We start from the raw sequence: 20,443 nt of genomic DNA on the forward strand, positions 1-20,443 counted from the left end.
GAGAGAGAGAGAGAGAGAGAGAGAGAGAGAGAGAGAGAGAGAGAGAGAGAGTTCTTTTTTTCCTCTTTTTCTAATTACTCTGCATCTCTGTGAGTGGAATTTACTTAAGGTGTTAACAACATAATGGCTTGGTCTTTAGGTTTGTTTGACTTTTACTTATATCCATGTCACACTTTACACCTGTGTTAGTAATGCTGCCATTTCATCAGGAAATGTTTTGCTTTTTTTTTTTTTTTTCTTAACCTGTTTCTCCTCACCACACCCTTCTTAGGAATGGTAATCTAATACATTAACTGATCTAAACCACATTTTTACTTTGTTTTGAGTTGTGAACAAAAAGTTCAAAGTACATATGAACTTTTGTTTTTAACACATGCTTCTCAGATAACCCTGTCACGGCAGAAATGCAGCTCACTAAACTTTTTGTTTATCTCAGTGGAGAATGCTTTCCTTAGAGACAGTTTAAAAAACCTACAGTTAAGAAAGAATGACAGTGTGCTCAAATAGCAACTTTCAGATTTGACAATTTCTGAATGGTTAGTTACATCTGTCAGCACTAATGTATCCTAGTCCAATGTATTGTTTTTGAGATATAAAACTGACTATATGTTTTCTTTTGTAGAGAGACATAAAACTTTTTTGGACAGAACATCCACAACCACTTATTGATATATACAACAATTCCTTGAGTATATTATTCTATCATCAATTTAGTAAAGTTGGACAAATGTCATATTTTCTTTCACTAGTAGCTCAGCATATAGGGAATACCCAAAAGTATGTATCTTAAACGTAATGCCATTTCAGTCATTGTAAGATAACATTTACCTAATATACTCCTTCAGATTTTTAAGAAGATATGTGTATAGGCAAAACTGGCCAATTAGCATTATGCCCAAGGACTGACATATCATTTGATGACTTCATAATTGACCTAGAAACTACAAAAGACACTTGTCAAGTAGGATTTTTTGTTAAACATATTTGTTCTTCAAACATAAGCCAACTGGCATATAATAAATTCCTTATACTCAAATATGATTAAATTATTTCAGATAAGCACAGGATGTACTAAACCTTTAATACATGATGAAAATGCACAAGTGTGTTAAATGAAATATACTCTGAGTTGACATTATATTTCTGCTTCATGAGAATGCAAGAGTGGATTATTCCACCACATACAATTTTGCGTCAGAACAACAAATAAGCCATACATTTACTGGAGCAATCGTCCCTATAGAAATCACAGCAGAAAATGTGACTGAAAGCTTGTTGTAAAGGAATACTTGCTGGTATTGAGCACTGATAATATGAGAATGCAGCCGTCATGGACACTTAATTATCAGGTGCCCTCCAGCCCATAGAAGTCACTCTGATTCTTGCCAAAAATAATATTGAGGTGGGAGGTAATTTCCTGTAACTGGAGCAAACTGGAGCCTAAACTGAAACCTTCACTTGGTTTATAAGTCAATTGTTTAATTATTTTTTTAGTAATAAATCGAGCTAATAGCCCTTCTATTGAAAACCTCTTCTCCTTTTTGTGAATGACCTACTTGTTGTCCAAACAGAAACAAGTCAGTTTTGCTTCCTTTGCCTTTATTTGTATTATTTTTTGCCTTCCTCATGTGTGAGTATATAACAAAAAATAAGTGTAGGTTATAAAGTCATTAACCAAATACCTATCTCTTGTACATCCAAGTAACAGTTTCTTATGTTGATTTTGTTTTTTTGTTATTTCAACTCTCTCCTGAATACAGTTTACATATAATAACAACCATGATCATGGATTTTATTCATACTAAAACAAGCTGACGAAAGAAAGAAAGAAAGAAAGAAAGAAAGAAAGAAAGAAAGAAAGAAAGAAAGAAAGAAAGAAAGAAAGACAGAAAGAAGGATTACTCACATTCTTTACTCTTCATTTCTAATTACACCTCCTTTTGGGCACGATGTCTGACTACATTCTGATATAATATGTTCAGTTTTCACCTTTTGGTGGTTCCATTTTCATGTTTCCTGATCTTTATCACCTAATATGTGGTTGAAAGGGCAATGAGGTTCAACTAGTAATTTAATATTTTTTATTTTTCAATGTAAAGAGGACACAAGGCATCTTGTGACAGGTGTTACAACTTGAAAAATATGTGAAATTGACATGAACATTTTTGGCTGCTTTCACAAAACATTTTTAACTAACACCCTCTTATTCATATGGTCAAGAAAAGTAATTTATCTGAAGTTAAAAATTTTATATCTATATATCAATTTTTGTAAAAAGAAAATATCAATTGTAATGAAAATGATACATCAGGTAGGGCACAAACCTCCTCTGGAGGAAAAAATAAGTTTCAGAGATTGAATATAACTTAAAAATAAGGCAACAATAGGCATTTAAATATTTCAATGTACCTTTGAAACTTATAGTTAGCTCATTGATAATATTTTTGTGCTTTTAGAAAAGGGTTATTTCTTTACCTTTTGGTCAGATAAAATATTATTGCAACATATTATGGTTAGAACAAGGCAAACTTGAACTTGATTTATAATTAAGTGAGGAGAACATACAATGCTTTTGGATCCCATAGATAATATACTGTGCCAATTTGGGATGTCATATGAGTTCTTTAACTGGTGATTTGTACTTAATGTAGTGTCTAACCATCATTTTATATTTGTATTGATTCACAGCAATCCATAATAAATTATCGTTGTTGTTTTTTTAACTCATTCTCCAAGACAAGTTGTCTTTCTAGTCATATTTAAAGTCATAAGTTGGAGGTGTTTGATCGTTTTCTCTGTGTAGATGTTATCCACTGCTGTGGGGTTTCTCCAAGCCTGGTTTGGTGCTTTGAAACATCCCAGATTCTACCAAAGGAACTGGTTTGGGTTGAGCCACTGAGCATGTCTATTTTACACTGCAAAACCTTTCTTTGCAAGTGAGAATTGAGGGTGTGAACAAAGAATATCCCGTAAGCAATCAGAGCAATAAGACTTTCTCAAAGCCATTTATTACTGAAGATTCACAGAAAGTTTTCCATCTATCTAATAAATATGAAAGTCCTTTGGAAATGGAAATATTGTCATATACATGTTTAGGTTATAATTTATCTATGCCCACTTTATTTTCTGAATATTTTTCAAATCAGTGAATTCAAAAACAACACATCCAAGTGATCAAGATAATATTGTTTTTATGTTAATAATACTGTTATGGTAGATTACTTGGAAAAAAATTTACAGTTTTTTTTATTTTGTTTTGCTGATAATTCACTGTAAGTAGGCAGGCAACAACGTGTTTTCTGGATGAAATAACAGGAGGCACTTTCTGTTTAAAGGAAAGGAAACATGATTTTTGTAACTTCAGTTTATTGAAAGGTGGCATGGTTTAATGTAAGAGGTTTGGGATTAAACAGGCCTGGGTTTGAACTTTCACCTTGACTTGCCTAGTCATTAGCTGAGCAACCTTGGGTTTTTTTTAACTGTAAAATAGGGATAACATTTACGTCATGGCGATGTTGACAGAAATAAATGAGATAATTTGAAAGTGTCAAGCCAGCTCCTGATTGCCTGGCAAGCACAAAGCAGTATTCAGTAAATATTAACTTCTCTTTCCCCTCCCTTTTTTTTCTTTTCTTTCTGTTCTTTACCTTCCAATTAGGATTCTTTCATTATTAAACTCTGATGTGGAGTTAATTCAGTTTTAGTTGGAATATGTCAAAACAACAGAATTTGAACCGTAGTAATTATGGCCTGTGTTTGTCTAACTTTCCTCTTCTCCAAACACATTTCTGTTATATCTGAGGCTATGTGGTAGACTTGGTTTTGGGCTGTATGATAGCTTATATCAAGTTAGAACACTTCTCCCATTTGCTATATTAAAATATAAAAAGGAAGGGAAAAATTGGAAAGGAAAATATTAGTCTTTTCTAAATTATAGTAAGATCTAAGATCCCCCTAAAAAAGAATATATTAGAAATTTAATTTCCATAAAATAAGAACTATAAGCAAGATTTCACAATGATCCCTTATCCTAATATGCAAGGTTATGTGAACCATAATATCTTTACATATAAAAAAGCAAACAATGTGATATAGTTGGCATTTGCACTTTATAAGTTTGTTTCTGGAGATGGAGGAAAATAATACAATTTGATGTTTGAATAATATACACTGAATCATATTTTACTCAATTTTTCAAAGATACTGAATCAGCAATGATCATTTAATAAAATACTGTCCTCCAAAAGGATATAGAATTTAAAAAAATAAGTAGCTTTGCATAATTATGCACAGAGTTTTCTTTTTAGCATGGTCTTAACATGACACTTTTTATTTTGTTTGTTTTGTTGTTCTTGCCTCAATTGAATTAAAGTATGCATATGTGGTTTTATTTTGTCACAACACAGATGGAGAATTATACTCTGGGACGGCAGCTGATTTTATGGGGCGAGACTTTGCTATCTTCCGAACTCTTGGGCACCACCACCCAATCAGGACGGAGCAGCATGACTCCAGGTGGCTCAATGGTAGGTGATACGTGTAAGAACACAGGCACGTAACATGTGCAACTGTGGTAAGTAACTGGAGAACTTTCCTTGTACAGTACAAACAATATGACTTGAAATTTAGTATGCAGTTAAGCTCATGGTAGTGACTTCATGACTGTGGGTGTGAGAAAGTTGATCAAAAGAGAAAAGAGAGATTAAGAATTCAGGAAAATATTTGCTTCATGCCAAAATCAAAGTTTCTCAGTAGTTAACTATGGAAAGAAATAGATCTGGGCTGGAGCTACGGAAGGGAGGCAGTGGAAATAGATAAGATGAGTTACCAATCCTGTCTTACAGGAATACCACAGCAAATCTCATGATGTATTATGTCTTTTTTTTTTTTATTCCCCTCTACACCTCTCATATTGCCTTGGAAACACCATATAAGTTATGTAACATTAAAAAAAAGTGCTAATGACAATATAACATTGAAATTATTTTCACAATTTCAGAAGATGTTTATATCACTTAATTTGATTCTCCTTTAATCTTTCTAAAATCCTATGTCCAATTTTATAGGTGAGGAAATTAAGGCTGATATCTAAGATTACATGTAATCCGGTAGTAGAAGATTTGGAACAGGAACCCAGTTTCCCTAAGTTCAGACTCTAGCTTCCTCCTTGACTAATAAATGTGTTTGTTTTCTCTTTCTCTATTTAGTATATAAATAACTGTAGCATAGAAAATGTACAAAATTTATATGCCTAAAATAAATAAATACTATTTTCATTCAGAGTTTGAATTAAGTAATCCTTATATATTCTTCTCTCTAGAATTTGATTTTGTTTGGGTTATTCACTTACACATTTATTGAAGGTTTTTATAATGGTCCCCACAATATTATCATGGCTAATGTTTGTTATTAACTAAATATCTTATATCTGCCTTCAATATTATAAAATAAAACTTCCCAGTCCCTAATCTCCCATTCATGAACTTCTGCCTGGTTTCACATGCCTCATTAATAAGAATAAAACTCATGGTTTGTAGTCCATCTATGTTTCAGTAAGATGCTTGATTATCTCATTTTTCAACTTCTACCAACTTGTTTTTCATGCCCTTTCTTCTGGGGGAACCCTATAATTAATTTTATTGCTTCTGCCCTTTATAAATTTGTTAGAGAAAAATAATAATTTTGCCTCTGAACCTCACTGAAGCTTCAGGAAACCATGAGTTGTATGTGACAATCCTTTTTCTGATCTATCCCATACTTTAAAATGACTATTCAAAATATAAGACATCTCTCTAATTACCTCAATCAGCATCTCTTCCCTCCTACATTTCTAATCATCCATTATTTTTCATGTGTTAGTGAGACTGATATGCTGCTTTCCTTCTACATTTCATCCTTCTTTCTTTGCTCCCTATTGCATTGATGATTTTTCATAATTTTACTCAATTTATATTATTTTGCTGTTTTTATCTCTTCTTCGCCACTAATATCTTTCTCTGCCCTAAAAACTTGCTCATCTCCTATTTGAACACTTTCGTTAATCATGGTATGCCATGGAGATTCTGGATGTCTAAGTTAATAGCCTGGTTAGGAACTTGTTTTCACATCATATTCACCACCTTTATCCATTTTCAACCTGATTTTGATGTCACAAACTGCGCCTCCAAAGGTTACTAGTGACTAATGTCTTTTTTATCAATCTCTATTTAGAAAAACCTCTCCTGCCATATGTGTTACTGTTAACTAGCCTTTTCTCTTTAGAAGTCACTTCTCTTAGCTTCCTTTATTCCCATTTCTCCCAAGTTTCCAATTAGTTTGACATCAACTCCCCACTATTGCTTTCTTTAATGCAGATGATGCCTAAAACCATTCATGATTGAGTACACACACTGTGGTAATCAAAGGAGATTGGACATCTAGACAGACACCCACCCCTGGGGGTAGAGGAGGTGCAGTGGAGCTGGGTGACCATCTGAGACATTAGAGGCCTCACCAAGGCAGAGAAAAGATACTGAGATCATCATAAGTCTATCTGTGTAAAACTATAAAACAGCCAAACTCCAAAATCCCAGAGAAAAATTTGGAATATCCACTGTTGCTCTCTGTTCTATTCTCACACTGAAATATTTATGTAGGAAGTGAAATGTTTGGTTTTATTCAGCAAGGAGACTTTGATCTGCAAAGAATTCTAAAAAGCACATAGGCTTTCACTGTCTGTGAAAAAGAAAATCTCATTAGAAGATGGACTAACATAAAGGAGAATACAGTATCCATTTCATGTTTATGGCTTTGGAGGAAAAAGCCATCAAGTTAAAGCTGCTTTTGTGCTGCACACTCATATGTTGACAGCCAAGTCTGAAGAATTTACACTGTGGGAAAAACAGCCATTGTCCACAGCTCTGTGCTTCATCTCTTCAAATGTGCAGTTCATTTGAGAGTTTAGTTATCAGTCTCTCAGCACTAAACGTGAGAACTGATTTTACCAAATAAGCACAAAGGTTACATTTGACAGGGTGCAGAAACCAGAACTGGTGCAAGATGGAGGATGTAGACACATCTGAGATAGAACCAAGGGACTGTGGGAATCACAAGCCTCAGAGAATTAAATACCATTCCAGAACACAATTAGAAACATAATGTTTGCACATTCATGCATAAAATAAATGAGTTTTGAGGCATAAGCATAGACTACACAATCATTTGTGCTGCCACAAGTAATAAATTACCTTGCAAGGTACTTTATGAAAGGTCTTCAGGGCTATTAAAATTAATTTGGGCAAAGGACTTACTTTTCTCAAATTAATTTAAACTATTTAATTTGGAAGGATTAGTTGGCCTATTTTAATGGCTTTTAATTTTTGTGTCTTCTAAATAATAAAAAAAACCAGCTGTCTTGAAATATTAGGAGTTTAATGGAATTTCACTGTTTTCATAATTAATTACTAAAATGTACATTTTTATAGTAGTATCGATAAAAGTTTAAATTTAGTTTTATTTTAAAGGAAATATTAAGAATGCATAACAGTTTTAGACTAAGAAGCAATAGCTGCTTTTTATTTTATTTTGTTTTTAAGATTTTTACTAAAAAACATAGCTAGCATACAACATTGTATCAGTTTCAGGGGTACACCATAGTTTTCAACATTTATAGACCTAAAGAAATGATCATCATAAGTCCAGCAATCACCTGACACTGTACCACACTATCACAATATTATTGACTATATTCCCTATGCTGTACATTACCTCCCCATGACTTATTTGTTTTATACCTGGAAATTTGAATTTATTGCCCTTTACATTTTTCCCTCTTTTAAAAATTTTTCAATTACAGTTGACATTCAATATTATTTTATATTAATTTCAGGTATACAGCATAGTGGTTACATATTTGTATAATTTAAGTAGTGATTCCCCTGACTAGTCTAGGATTCATCTGGCACTATACATAGTTATTACCATATTATTGACTATATTCCTTATGCTATACCCTACATCCCCATGACTACTTTGTAACAACCAATTTGTACTTCTTAATCCCTTCCCTTTTTCACCCACCCCTTCAACCACCACCCCTTATGGCAACCATCAAAATGATCTCCATATCTAGTATTTTTTTTTCTGTTTTGTTTGTTTATTTTGTTTTTTAGATTCACATATAAGTGAAATCACATTGCATCTGTCTTTCTCTGTCTAACATACTCCACTCAGCACAATACCCTCTAGGTCCATCCATGCCACTGCAGATGGAAAGAGCCCATTCCCTTCCATAGCCAAGCAAAATTCCATTGTATATATGTATCACCTTCTCTTTATCCATTCATCCATCAGTGGACACCTAGGCTGCCTTCACCTGTTGGCCATTGTAAACAATGCTGCAATGTACACATGGAAGCACACATCCCCTCAAAGTAGCATTTTGGGTTTTTTTGAATACTCAGAAGTGGGATTACTGGGTTATTCTTTGCCTTGTTTTTAAAGTCTACTTTGTTTGAAATAAGTGTTGCTACTTCTGCTTGTTTGTTTTGTTTTGTTTCCATTTTCATGCAATATCGTTTTTCATCCTTAACTTTCAGTCTGTGTGTACCTTTTGATCTGAAGTGAATCTCTTGTAGGTAGCATATGTAGCAGTCTTTTTTATTTCATTCAGTGACCCTAACTTCTGATTAGAGCATTTAATCCATTCACATTTAAAGTAAACGTTGATAGATATGTAGTTATTGCCATTTTATTATTCTTTTTTTTTTTCATCTTAAAAAGTCCCTCTAGGATTCCTTGTAATTCTGGTTTGATCGTAATAAACTCCTTTAGATTTTTCTTTTCTAGGAAGCCCTTTATCCTTTGATTCTAAATGATAGCCTTTCTGGGATGAGTAATCTTGGTTGTCGGTCCTTCCTTTTCATCAATTTAAATATTTCTTGCCAGTTCCTTCTGACCTATAAAGTTTCTGTTGAGAAATCAGCTGACAGTCTTATGGAAGCGCCTCTTTAGGTAACTAACTGCTTTTCTCTTGCAGCTTTTAAAATTCCTTTTTTGTCTTTATCCGTTAGCATTTTACCTATGATGTTTCTTCCTTTTTTTTTTTTTTCTTCTTTCTTTTTTTTTTTTAAGCTGAGCCATCCTGCCACCTGTTAGCAGCTCAGCAGCTCAGCTTGGGCCAGGAATTGAACTGCTGTTGCTCAGAGCTCGAACTCTTCAGCGAGCTCTTAACCAACTGAGCCACTCGGCTGGCCCACCTATGATGTTTCTTGATGTGGGCCTGTTTGGGTTCATCTTGTTTGGGACTCTGCACTTCCTTGCCGTTATGTCTATTTCCTTCATCAGGTTAGGAAAGTTTTCTGTCATTATGTCTTCAAATACATTTTCAATTCCTTGCTCTCTCTCTCTCTCCTTCTCATGCTCCTATCATGTGAATGTTGTTATGCTTGATGTTTTCCCAGAGGTATCTTATACTATCCTCAATTTTTTTAAATTCTTGTTTCCATTTGCTGTTCCAATTGGGTGTTTTCTGCTACCTTGTCTTCCAATGACTGATTCGATCCCCTGCTTTATTTAGTCTGGTAGTGGTTCCTTCTAGAGCGTTCTTCATTTCAGTTATTGTATTCTTCACTTCTGACTGGTTCTTTTTTATGGTTTCTGTGTCCTTTTTTATGCTTGTTGTCTCTTTGTTGAAATTCTCACCAAGTTCCTTGAGCATCCTTATAACCAGTGTTTTGAACTCTGTCTCTGGTAGGTTGCTTGCTTCCATTTTGTTTAGTTCTTTTTCTGAAGTTTTCTCCTCTTATTTCATTTAGGACATATTTTTTTGTTTTTGTTTTCTCATTTTGGCTGTCTCTCTGTTTGGGTCTATGTATTTGGTAGATCTGTTTTGTCTCCCAGTCTTTCTGGGTGGCCTTATGAATAAGTGTCCTATGGGGCCCAATGGCACAGTCTCCCTGGTCCCCTGCTCCAGGTGCTCCAGGAGTGTCCCTTGTGTGGGTGTATTCTGTTGTACTTGAGCCTTGATTGCTGTTGGCATGCCACTGGGTAGGACTGACCCTTAGGCTGACTGGCTGTGGAGTTTGGCCACATCCACAGCTTACACGCTGCTGCATGGGGGGCTTACCCCATGGAGTGGAATTCACCCCAGCAGGCTCTACCTGTTGAGATTGTCCTTTGGCTGTGCCAGTTGTGGGGCTAGTTGGATGGTACTCTGCTGTGGTCTAAAGCCAAGCTCCAAGCCTCCTGGAAGGGGCTCCAGTGTAGCCCAAGGTCAGCCCCTGCCTGTGGCCAGTTTGGGACTACATAGTAGGAGCTACGGAGTGTTCCACAGTTGTTTGCTGCCTGTGCTAGACCTGGAGGCATGTAGGAGAGACAATACTGTGAACCGTGGATGGATGCCATCAGTACTGGGTCTAGGGTAGCTCCTCAAAATGCCCAGGATACCCCAAGGCCTGCTGCCAGCTGCCGGCTCCTGTAAGAGTCCACTGATAAAGCCTCCTGTGGTATGGAGTTGGGTATGGCAGGGTCTCATTGGTCTTATTGGTGTGTGTTTGCCATGATGTGCCCAAATGTGCTCTGTTTTTTCTTGTGCTTCAAAAATTCTCAATATCATATTGTTTTAAACTTCAGTTACAGTTTCACCTTAGTAACGTGAAAATTAGGTAAAAATGTTCTTTATATATTCATACTAAAGAAACAAATAAGTTTATGCTATTGTTATAGTAATAATTCCTTAACATTTAGTATGTAAATACTACTACCTAGATCTTGTACACATTAGCCATTCGTTAGAGTAGATGGATGGCTAACCCACATTTCTTTTTCTATTTGATAGACACTATGTTCAGTGTTGTTTTTGTCTTGTACTAATATTGGGATGCTATATGATATGGAGGAAAGACTATAGTCTTTAGTTAAGATAAAATTTCACCTTACTTTGGACCTACTTTTAATGGGATTATATTGCTACCAACCTCTTACAGTTGTGAGAAAAAAAATGACCACATGATAATGTGTAAAAAGTACTAAGCAAATGACTGGCATGTGGTAAGCACTTAATAAATGCATTTTCTCTGTGTCCTTTACTCCATTTTCATTGGGTGGAGCATGCTAAGGAAGCTTTGTCAGAGTCATTCTGTGGGTGATTACATTTGAGTCGGGGTGAAAGGGCAGTCACAGTAGGGTTTAATATATAAAACCACATGGGTCCTTGAGACAGCCAAGACCCAGTGAACACAAACAGACTTAATTACAGTGCTCAGAGTGTGAGGCCTTCCCATTCATTTCAGGAAGACCTGTTTTCTTTTAGTGGATTTCCTAAAAGGATCGTGCCTGTGGATAGACTAACCCGCTTGCTTTTTTCTGTAATTGAAATAGTATGCAAGTCATCATTCCACTTCCTCTCACTTGTAACAGTCATAGGAGAGACTGCCCTTATTGGAATGAGCACAGCTTCCTCTGTGGTCATGCACCAGGATATTTCATGTTCTCTAAAGATTCAAATTTCTCCACAAGCTACATTTATATGTAAATAGAACCAAGAAATATGACTGCAAATAAATTGAGAGCACAAATCAGTGTTACATGGTACGAGATACCTAGTCTCAAATCACTTGTGTAACTTTTTTGATATACTATGCTAATTCTTTTCTCTTTAAAGGCATAAACCATATCAGAGCATCCAATTAAATTTTTTATAAGTAAAACGAATTGTCTGGTTTTGCATAATGTCAGACTTACCAATGATGCCGTTTTGAATTATTTTTCTGGCTTAAATAAGTTTGTAATATATTTTGCTGACCTTGGAGAAAAAAGCTCTCTGGAAGTTTTACTTTATGGCTATTATGCACATGAGTATTATAGAAGTAGAGTGGCCATTCAGTTAAAACAACAACAGCAACCACAAATGTCCTCTTGGTTTTCGTAGCCTATGAAAAACACAAGGATGCAGCCTTTTTTAGCTTTTGAATTACAACTATGATTTACACTTTGTTAGTTAGCAAGTGGGGTATCACTGTATGTAGTTGCAAATAAAAATAATAATATTTGGAGGATTTTTTTGCTGAAATTATGCTGAAACATGGATATGGAATAGTGATAAAGCACCCATACCTATACCTAAACACTACCTAGTTGTTATCTGTTGTTTTCTCATGAATCTATTACCCAGAAAAAATTTCATCCCAATAAACAATGTACACCCCCAGGTATAATCTTTTAAAAAACATATGTCATGAAATTGTTCTCTCTAAATGATGATAAATTTAATAAACTCACTAAATACTCCTTTTTTATTTCAAAATGAGCAAAAAGTTACTATAATATACCTTTTCTTGATCTCCTTTTCAGAGGACCTATTTTCTATGTCACATTTTGTCTAAGGCACGTAATGAATTTTAACTGGTTTTGCTTGAAATTACATGGCACTAATGAGAAATGAATGAAACTTTGAAATAAAAATTAACTCAGTGGTATGTTTGGAAGGTGAGTTTATTTTTCTCAGGCCTCTGAGAAAATCTACCTGAATACATATGGTATTTTAACATTTTTTAATGATGGGCTAAAAAAAGTACAACTGTCACACAAGGCCTATTAGTCACAAATTTTGAACCACTTATTTAAGAATTTATAGTTAAATGGTGAGAGTAGAAAAATAACATGTAAGAGTATTGTTACACTTACTTAAGGGAATCCCACTTTTTAAATTGATAAAAATATGTAAAAATGAGACCATGGCTTGGAAAATTCTTTAAATTAAAGCCAGCTCTCTTTTTCCTCTTAGTTCTCCACATTGTTCTCTCTGGTCTCACCATCGGTTTAATGAATACAGAGCCTGTCTGTACCAATTTCCTCTTCTAGAGTCACTGCATGCAGAGCTCAGTGGGACTCAATGGGGATTTACTGCTGATGGGGTAATCTGGGTTGTGTGTGCAGTGACACCAAGCAAGAGATTTACCCAGAGAAGTGGGTACCATGACAATGTGTGTAACCATGGTGTGACTGGCCTCTCTGACATGGCTCTCAAAAGATTTCCTTCTGTGAAAACAGAAGCCTGTTTGCAAATTAATTAGTTTCTGGCGGCAGCTTGATTGTTGACCCAGAGTTTGTAGAGTGGAAAAACAATCAGATTAGTGTGCTCAGGGTAAAAGACCAGTGTGCAGTTGCGTGTGGCTTGCTCAACTATTGAAACTATGAATGGACTGAAACAAATCTTTTCTGAGAAGCCTAGGCAGAGGTTAAGTGTGATGAGCCTAAAGCTCCCCAACAGCAGGGGTTGAGGAATTAAAGGATTTTAGCCAGATAAAGCTGAATGATGGCAAGCAATGTCATTGAATTTTAATGGCAGGAATGGTTTTGACCAAAGAAAACCCCCCCAAAAAAAAACCAAAACAAAACGGCAATGGGAAAATAAAAAACAAAAAAACAAAACCCACTTACTATAGTCTAATCACCTGAGTGGAAGGAATGGATTTACAATATTATTAAATAGAGGCTTGACACAAATACTTTCATCATGGTAGCTTGCAGAAGCTTTCAGACTGAAAGGTTTTAATCACAAAGTCTTAAAAACTAATATAATACCTAGATGAAAAAGGTTATAAAAGTAATGCCTTTCTTGTTCATAAAATGTCTGTTCATATGTTTACCCTATTTTATGAGCTAGAGTCTTCAGATTCCCAATAAAATTAACCCCGAGTCGAAGAGAAATGTTGACTCATGAGATTATATGTTCTGCTATTTATTGTTATAAATATCAAATTAGATAATCATGCCAAGAAATGATGTCTGCAAGCTTAGGACCAAAAAAATCGACATGCAGTTTTGGATTATTAAAATTTGTTTTAGTCAATAAGTTATCTTTTGTGCTTAATTTTGTAAAATTACCTGACATGATATATACATTGGGTACCATATGCCTTTCCTTTGTAGATATCTCCTAAATACAGCTCTGATGGCCTTCCTAAATACAGCTCTGATAGCTATTACAATACTTTTCCATTGAAAAATCATTTATGTCTCTCAGTTTTCAACTGAATTAAATTCAGATTTCACTGCCTGTCAAGTCCTTTGTCATCTAATCCTAAGTGACCTCTCCAATATTAAACACTAACACACTCAAATCATAGAGTTGGTCGTCCTCAAATTTACTATCCTTTTCATTTAACCATTCCATTCTCCCAATGGATTTTAATCTTTCCCACCTTTGAATCCCAAGAGAGTACAGATGCATGTTTGTATTTATCAAATAAGAAAGTCTTCACTGAATCTGCTTCTTAGGCTCCAGAGACAATTTGCCTGAATTTGTATCCAAGGTTCCCCACTTACTACCTGTGTGGCTTTTACTTGACCTACTTTCATTACTCATTTATGATTTGTAAAATAGAGTTAATACTAATATACTGTTTTTTTCCTGAGGATTCATGAGACAGCTCATATAGTGTAGTAAGAACAGAGTCTGATAATATGGTAAACGCTCATGATACTCTTAGTTGCTGCTGTTGTTATTTATATACCATAGTACATAATGCATGTTTAGCAAATTAACAATACATTGAACAATACAAATTAATACATTAATAGTAAATAATGCATGTTTGGCAAATGACTACAGTGAACCAGCTATGTGTGCTTTTTAAATATGCTCTCAGGCTATTGTGTTTGGTTTTATTGAATTGATTATTGTCATTGTCAGAAGCACTTTGTACATCAAGCATATATAAAAGATTTAGCTTTAGTATTAAAATAGTAATACATTTTTCATGAAATTGAGGTTAACAAAATTAGCAGATGAAAAAATGAAATGATGAACCAAGGCTAAATTTCAATAAATACATTTTTCTAAGTGTTAATTTAGCTCTAATGAGTGCAATACTAACCACTTAAATAAAGAAACCATTAGGTTCATTTGTATTAAATTCATTCCAACACAGTTTTTAAGAAGACATTGACTACCTTGATTACTCTAGGAAAATCACTTATTCTGCTGTATCGCAGTTTAGCTTTTAAATTTTTTTCATGTGAGCATGTCGTATATAAACTTTGGAATGGTTGTTAAGAGCATGGAATCTAAGAAGCTTGACTGCCTGACCTGGGCACTAGCTGAGCAAATGGAGACCACTGATGTAAGCTGCCTGTGCTCCATATTCCCTTTTTTGAATGGAAATAATAATAATCCCTCCCTTGTTCAGTTGTTATGAAGATTATGCATGAGAAAATTAATATAAAGCATTTAGAAAAGTGACTACTACCAAAAACAAACAAGCCAAAAAAAAAATCAGTTGATGTTAGCTGGTTTCATAGTATTACATAAGAATTTTAAAGAGGGAAAAAATAAAAATATCTAAATTTGCCAAATCACTACAAATGTAGTACCATAGAATGCACAATCTCATGTAACTGAGCAGCCACATATTTCTAGGAAAGCACTGAAAGTAGCTTAAGGAAAACAAGACAAGATGAAGTGATAGTGACCTCTGCCCTTTCTTTAGACAGAAATTATAAGTACAGGATTTCTTGCCTAACAATGTCTGTACATTTTGAAGAAAGTAAATCTCTTCCTTCACTTCCATAAAAAGAAAAAGTCAAATATATAGTGATAGAAGGAGAACTGACTCTGGATGGCGAGCACACAATGTGATAAATAGATGATGTATTATAGAAATGTACACTTGAAACCTATATAATTTTGCTAACCATTGTCACCCCAATAAATTTAATAAAATAAAGAAAAAGGATTTTTTCTGAGTTTAGTGACACACTTATTACTAAGTTACACATGACAAAAAGGCATAAAAATGCTCTAAACAATATATATCAACTAAATATAAATTATAAAATGTCATCCAAGTAAAGGGCCTTTAAAATGTTTTCCTAATGATATTAGTAAGGAAGATTTAAGTGTGTTCAGATACCTCTAAAAGGAACATTTTCAAGTTAGAAATGTTTGTGTTGCTGTATGATTTAAGAAACTAGACAAGAGAAAATCAAAGCCCCTTCACCTCCAACCCCTGCCTCCCACATCCCGCTCTCAGAAATTTATCGATTTCCTATGGCACTCTTGAATCATCCTATAAATTTTAAAGTGTGACATTATACATGTGACACTATTATTTTTAAATATATTGATTCAAAAATAAAGATATGCATTTGAAAACGAATTACAATTTGTAAGTAGTAGTAATTTTATACATTTATATGAATATACATATTTTATTCATTAGAAGCATAGTTTTTATTATTTTTCTAGATGATTTGCTAAATGGTAACTATTTTTGGTATAAGCTGACAGCATAAGGGACCCATGAAAAATGTGGTTTTCTAATAATATGTTTATAAATTTGTCTAAACGTATATAAATCCAAATAACCTCCTTTGCTCATTTAATTACTATTTTTAAAAGATGCCAGGGTTTCAATATCATAGAGAGCTATCTCATTTATACATTAGTAAACTCCTAACATGAATGCGTACAGGAAATAGGTGACAGCCGATTTAGCTTCCTGTTTGGGAACCATGCTGCCTTTTCTGCTTAGCATACACTAGGATGTAAATTACAGCCGGCACAGAGCTGTGTTTTGGGTTTACACATTGTCTTATGACCCATTTATAATGTACTGAACTTTAATCTCACTGATCCTGAAAGTTAAATAATGCCAAGGCTGATAGCAAACTGATGACGGCCACTTAATTGCTTAACACCCAAAGAGTCAGTGTTTATCAAATGTGTTTTCTAAACACATTTAAAAATGAATGAATAAATTACACCCATGTTTTGTAGGATGAGAAAGCGATTTTGTAAGTCAAACAAAAATAAATCAATTTTGAAGATAGGAAACAAAACACAGGGATTACTACAAAATCGACTCATTTTTAGATGAATTACAGGGAAATCTAGTCATAATAACAATTTAAATTATGGAATCTTGGTTTATATGACTAGGATGAACCAAGCAGGTACAGGACCACTTTGATCAATGACCTTCATGTATTTTTAGTAGTCATATGAAATGTTTTGGTTGAAGAGAAATTATTGAAGTAGTGGGATAGGGCTGTTTGCCATAAGAAGGCTAATGACTATCCTCTCTGTTATATTTTTCTGCTGATTTTTTTAAATAAAAAGAGGGAAAAAATCACATTCTTCATAGTTATCAATGTATATACAGCCAACTCTGATCAACCAATCAGTGCCCAAATTAAGAAAATTATAATGTAATTACTTTTGAAAGACCTTGAGATCATTGTGAGTTAATGAATCTTAAAATGTGAACTAATTTTTCCCATTTTATTTTCTATACTGAAATTACTTTTATGTCCTTCTTTGTTGATTTCTAATTCCTGTGTGAGAGCAACTTGTAGAAGGCAGTAGAAAAGACTATCTGGATCTAGGAGTATGACAGAAGGAAATAGAAAAACGATGAGCCTGTTAGTGAATCCAGCAGTGCAGAAGTCATTTGCTGGTGATACAGCAGTGGCAACACCAAAGAAGAAAGGTAGCCATGTCATGGAGACTTGTGAAATCTTCACTAAATTTATTATAGTTTTGATTAATTTTGTCATCTTGATTTTGTATAAAAGTGCTGCAACTCCATTTAATAATACTGCCTATAAGCCACTCATTACTTCCCAGACTATTTGTCCTAAGAAAAATCATAGTTTGTTAGCAAAAAATGTTACTTGTATATTAGTAAATGATATGATAATGATAGCAAAAAAAATGCAACTTCCTTTAATATGCTTTAATGCAACTGAGGAAGCTGAGTAAGCCATGGCTATTACAGTTGATTACTTGGAACTGTTACATGCTTCCTAGGATGGGAAAACAATAGGTCATCATAAAGAGGAAAAAACAATTTCTGAAAAAAACAAATCCATCCACTATTATTAGGTTGGAGTCTGGGAAGAAAGATGAAAAGGAGGGAGGAATAAAGAGAGAAAAGAAAAGAGTAATTTATAGTGGTTAATAATAGCTTCCTGATTAGATTTTGTTATAATCACTCTGCCACAATAAGCAATATCTATCACTGTAATAAAATTTAAAACATCACAAACTGGAATAAAAATCCCCAGGGCCAGCCGAGTGGCTCAGTTGGTTAAGAGCTCGCTCAAGAGTGCGAGCTCTGAGCAACAGCAGTTCAATTCTCAGCCCGAGCTGAGCAGCCGCTGAGCTGCCAACAGGTGGCAGGATGGCTCAGCTGAAAAAAAAAAATATCCCCAGACTACACTATAAAGCATTCTATCTAAACATTTGACTCTAAAGTTTGTAATGCAAGTTAGATGTGATACATATTTAAGAATTTTTTCACAGTTTCAGACCATTGCAAAATGATATTGGAATATGTTCATTCCTTAGAATACTCAGATTTCTGTGTTCTATCTGACCATATGGTTGTCAGTAAAAAAAAAAAAAAATGAAGATACTACGTAATAGATACAATAGAGGTAAAATAGCTTCATTATTAAAGGGAAGTTAAGAAAAGATCACTTATGCAGAGATCAATCTGTCTAATTTAATTACTGTTTATCAATGCATTTATTTTCCTGTTTTTAATGAGTATTTTTTTACTTGCCCCAAATCTAGTTGCTTCTCGTCTCATTCAATAGCATTTCTATTTCTGTGTACATAATTAATTAATCACTCCAGTTACTAACATAAAATGCATTTCTCTCTCCTTTCCCCTGCAGCTGTATTCTAAGTCCTCCTAGAACTATTATAGATCACTAACAATAACACAGGGAATAGCTAGCTACATTTGCTAGCTACCAACATATTACTTTGGGTAACTTCCATTTTCTACATGCATTAAACACACTCTAGGTACCAAAAACTGTTTAAAGAAACAGAGTAAGAGAACTCCCTACATTCCAGGATAATATATACAGAACTTTTTATCAAGTGGAAAACCCAAGACATCTTAGCATACCTATGAGAGAATATGCATATATTTCCAAGATGTATTATTATTTTAAAACCATTGTTTAACCCATAAAGTAAGGAGGAGGTACTATCCACGTTTCTTTTAATGAAACACGCCTTTTTTTATTCAATTGATTTATAAGCTTTAACTCAGTATCAGTACCACTGAGGCTTTCACTAAAAGAATGATAGAAAGATGTGACAACTTATGAAGGAAACTTTCTTTTTTCCACATATCTTCAGTCTTCTCTTAGAGAACACATGTCTGAGAGAGTTCAAAATAATTAAAAAACTAAAAAATTGAAAACTCTTTTTTTTTAGGTTTTGAATAAAAAGATAGGAATCAGTTGGAGTCAGAAAAACGGTAGATGATAGGACTGTAGATTTTTAGAAGATGCTCTTTTAATGGCACACATTCCTAATAATAAAGAAATTTTTTAAGAGGGGAAGCCATCCCCAAAATAATGAGACAAAAAAAAAAGGTTGATGGTTAGAGAGAAATAGGGAGTAGGCAGAAACCAGAAACAATATTGTTTTATATTCATCGGTTTTAGTAGTTCTTTAGCAGTAGACACTCTGGGATGTTTTCCAATAAATAAGTAAATAACGTCTCTTCAACTGGTCTCTGAGCTTTAAAAGATTTACGTAACAAATATCAATTTAATTATTAACAATAATCATGGTTCTTGATACAAATATTTCTCTAAGAGTAAAAGCATTTTATTTTACTTGAAGACTTTAATTTCTGGTTTAATTATTTAAAGTACTGGTTGAATAGGAGTTTTAAGATGCATGTTCTGAATAGTTTTCTTAAGTAACTTTTATTGTGAATTGATTTAACATACTATTTGCTATAAAAATTATACATATCCATAGTTATACCACCTTCCCTTTCTATCATTAAACCCAAAATATAGTAATTTTGCAATTTGGGGGGGGGCTTATTATATAAATCTGTAAGTTGCGTTGTCCTATTTTTTTATCTGCTTTTCTATTTACAGAGAACTCATAAGCATTCATTTTTTCGGCCTCAGTAATATCTTCAGGAATATTATTTAAAAAGATAAGGAAATCTACTTTTCCTTGGTGTTTTGAACTTATATATGTATAACATATTGTTATATGGTCTATGGCTATGTGTATTTAAAACATATTTCATGGGAGAATGTAGAAATAGTGGATACACTAGAAAGTAAAACTAAACTTAAATTTATTTAATTTAAATAAATTTAAATTTAAGTTGTATTAAAATAAACTGACACAAACCCTGTATTAAACTAAGTTGGATGCATCAAATTGGTTTAGAAAACACCTTTATTAGCCTTGATTTGGTGTCTATGGAAAGAAATCTATATTAGCACCCAAACTAAATAATAATTCTTAAATCAGAAACATTAGGAAAAAGTAAAAAAAAGAAAATAGGAATAGGGTTAATAAAGTACCTGCACTAAAGGAAGACCAAAAAATTGATTTAAGCATCGCCAGAAATTTTAAATTGCATCCACCGTTATATAAATGCTGTGATACTTAATGTTATTACACTGACTG

The 20,443-nt window shown here is 33.8% G+C and overlaps 1 protein-coding gene across 1 annotated transcript in view; it reads left to right on the top strand.

Annotated features, from left to right (window-relative positions):
• The window catches only part of SEMA3A (semaphorin 3A), a 230,123-nt gene that overhangs the window by 148,560 nt on the left and 61,120 nt on the right, over window positions 1-20,443 (top strand). Inside the window, exon 6 of the mRNA XM_019628456.1 lies at window positions 4,407-4,526. Within this exon, the coding sequence (XP_019484001.1) occupies window positions 4,407-4,526 (120 nt within the window). The remainder of the gene's footprint in view (window positions 1-4,406; window positions 4,527-20,443) is intronic.

Source organism: Hipposideros armiger, unplaced genomic scaffold (genome assembly GCF_001890085.2).
Source record: "Hipposideros armiger isolate ML-2016 unplaced genomic scaffold, ASM189008v1 scaffold_791, whole genome shotgun sequence".
Classification (NCBI taxonomy): Eukaryota; Metazoa; Chordata; class Mammalia; order Chiroptera; family Hipposideridae; genus Hipposideros; species Hipposideros armiger.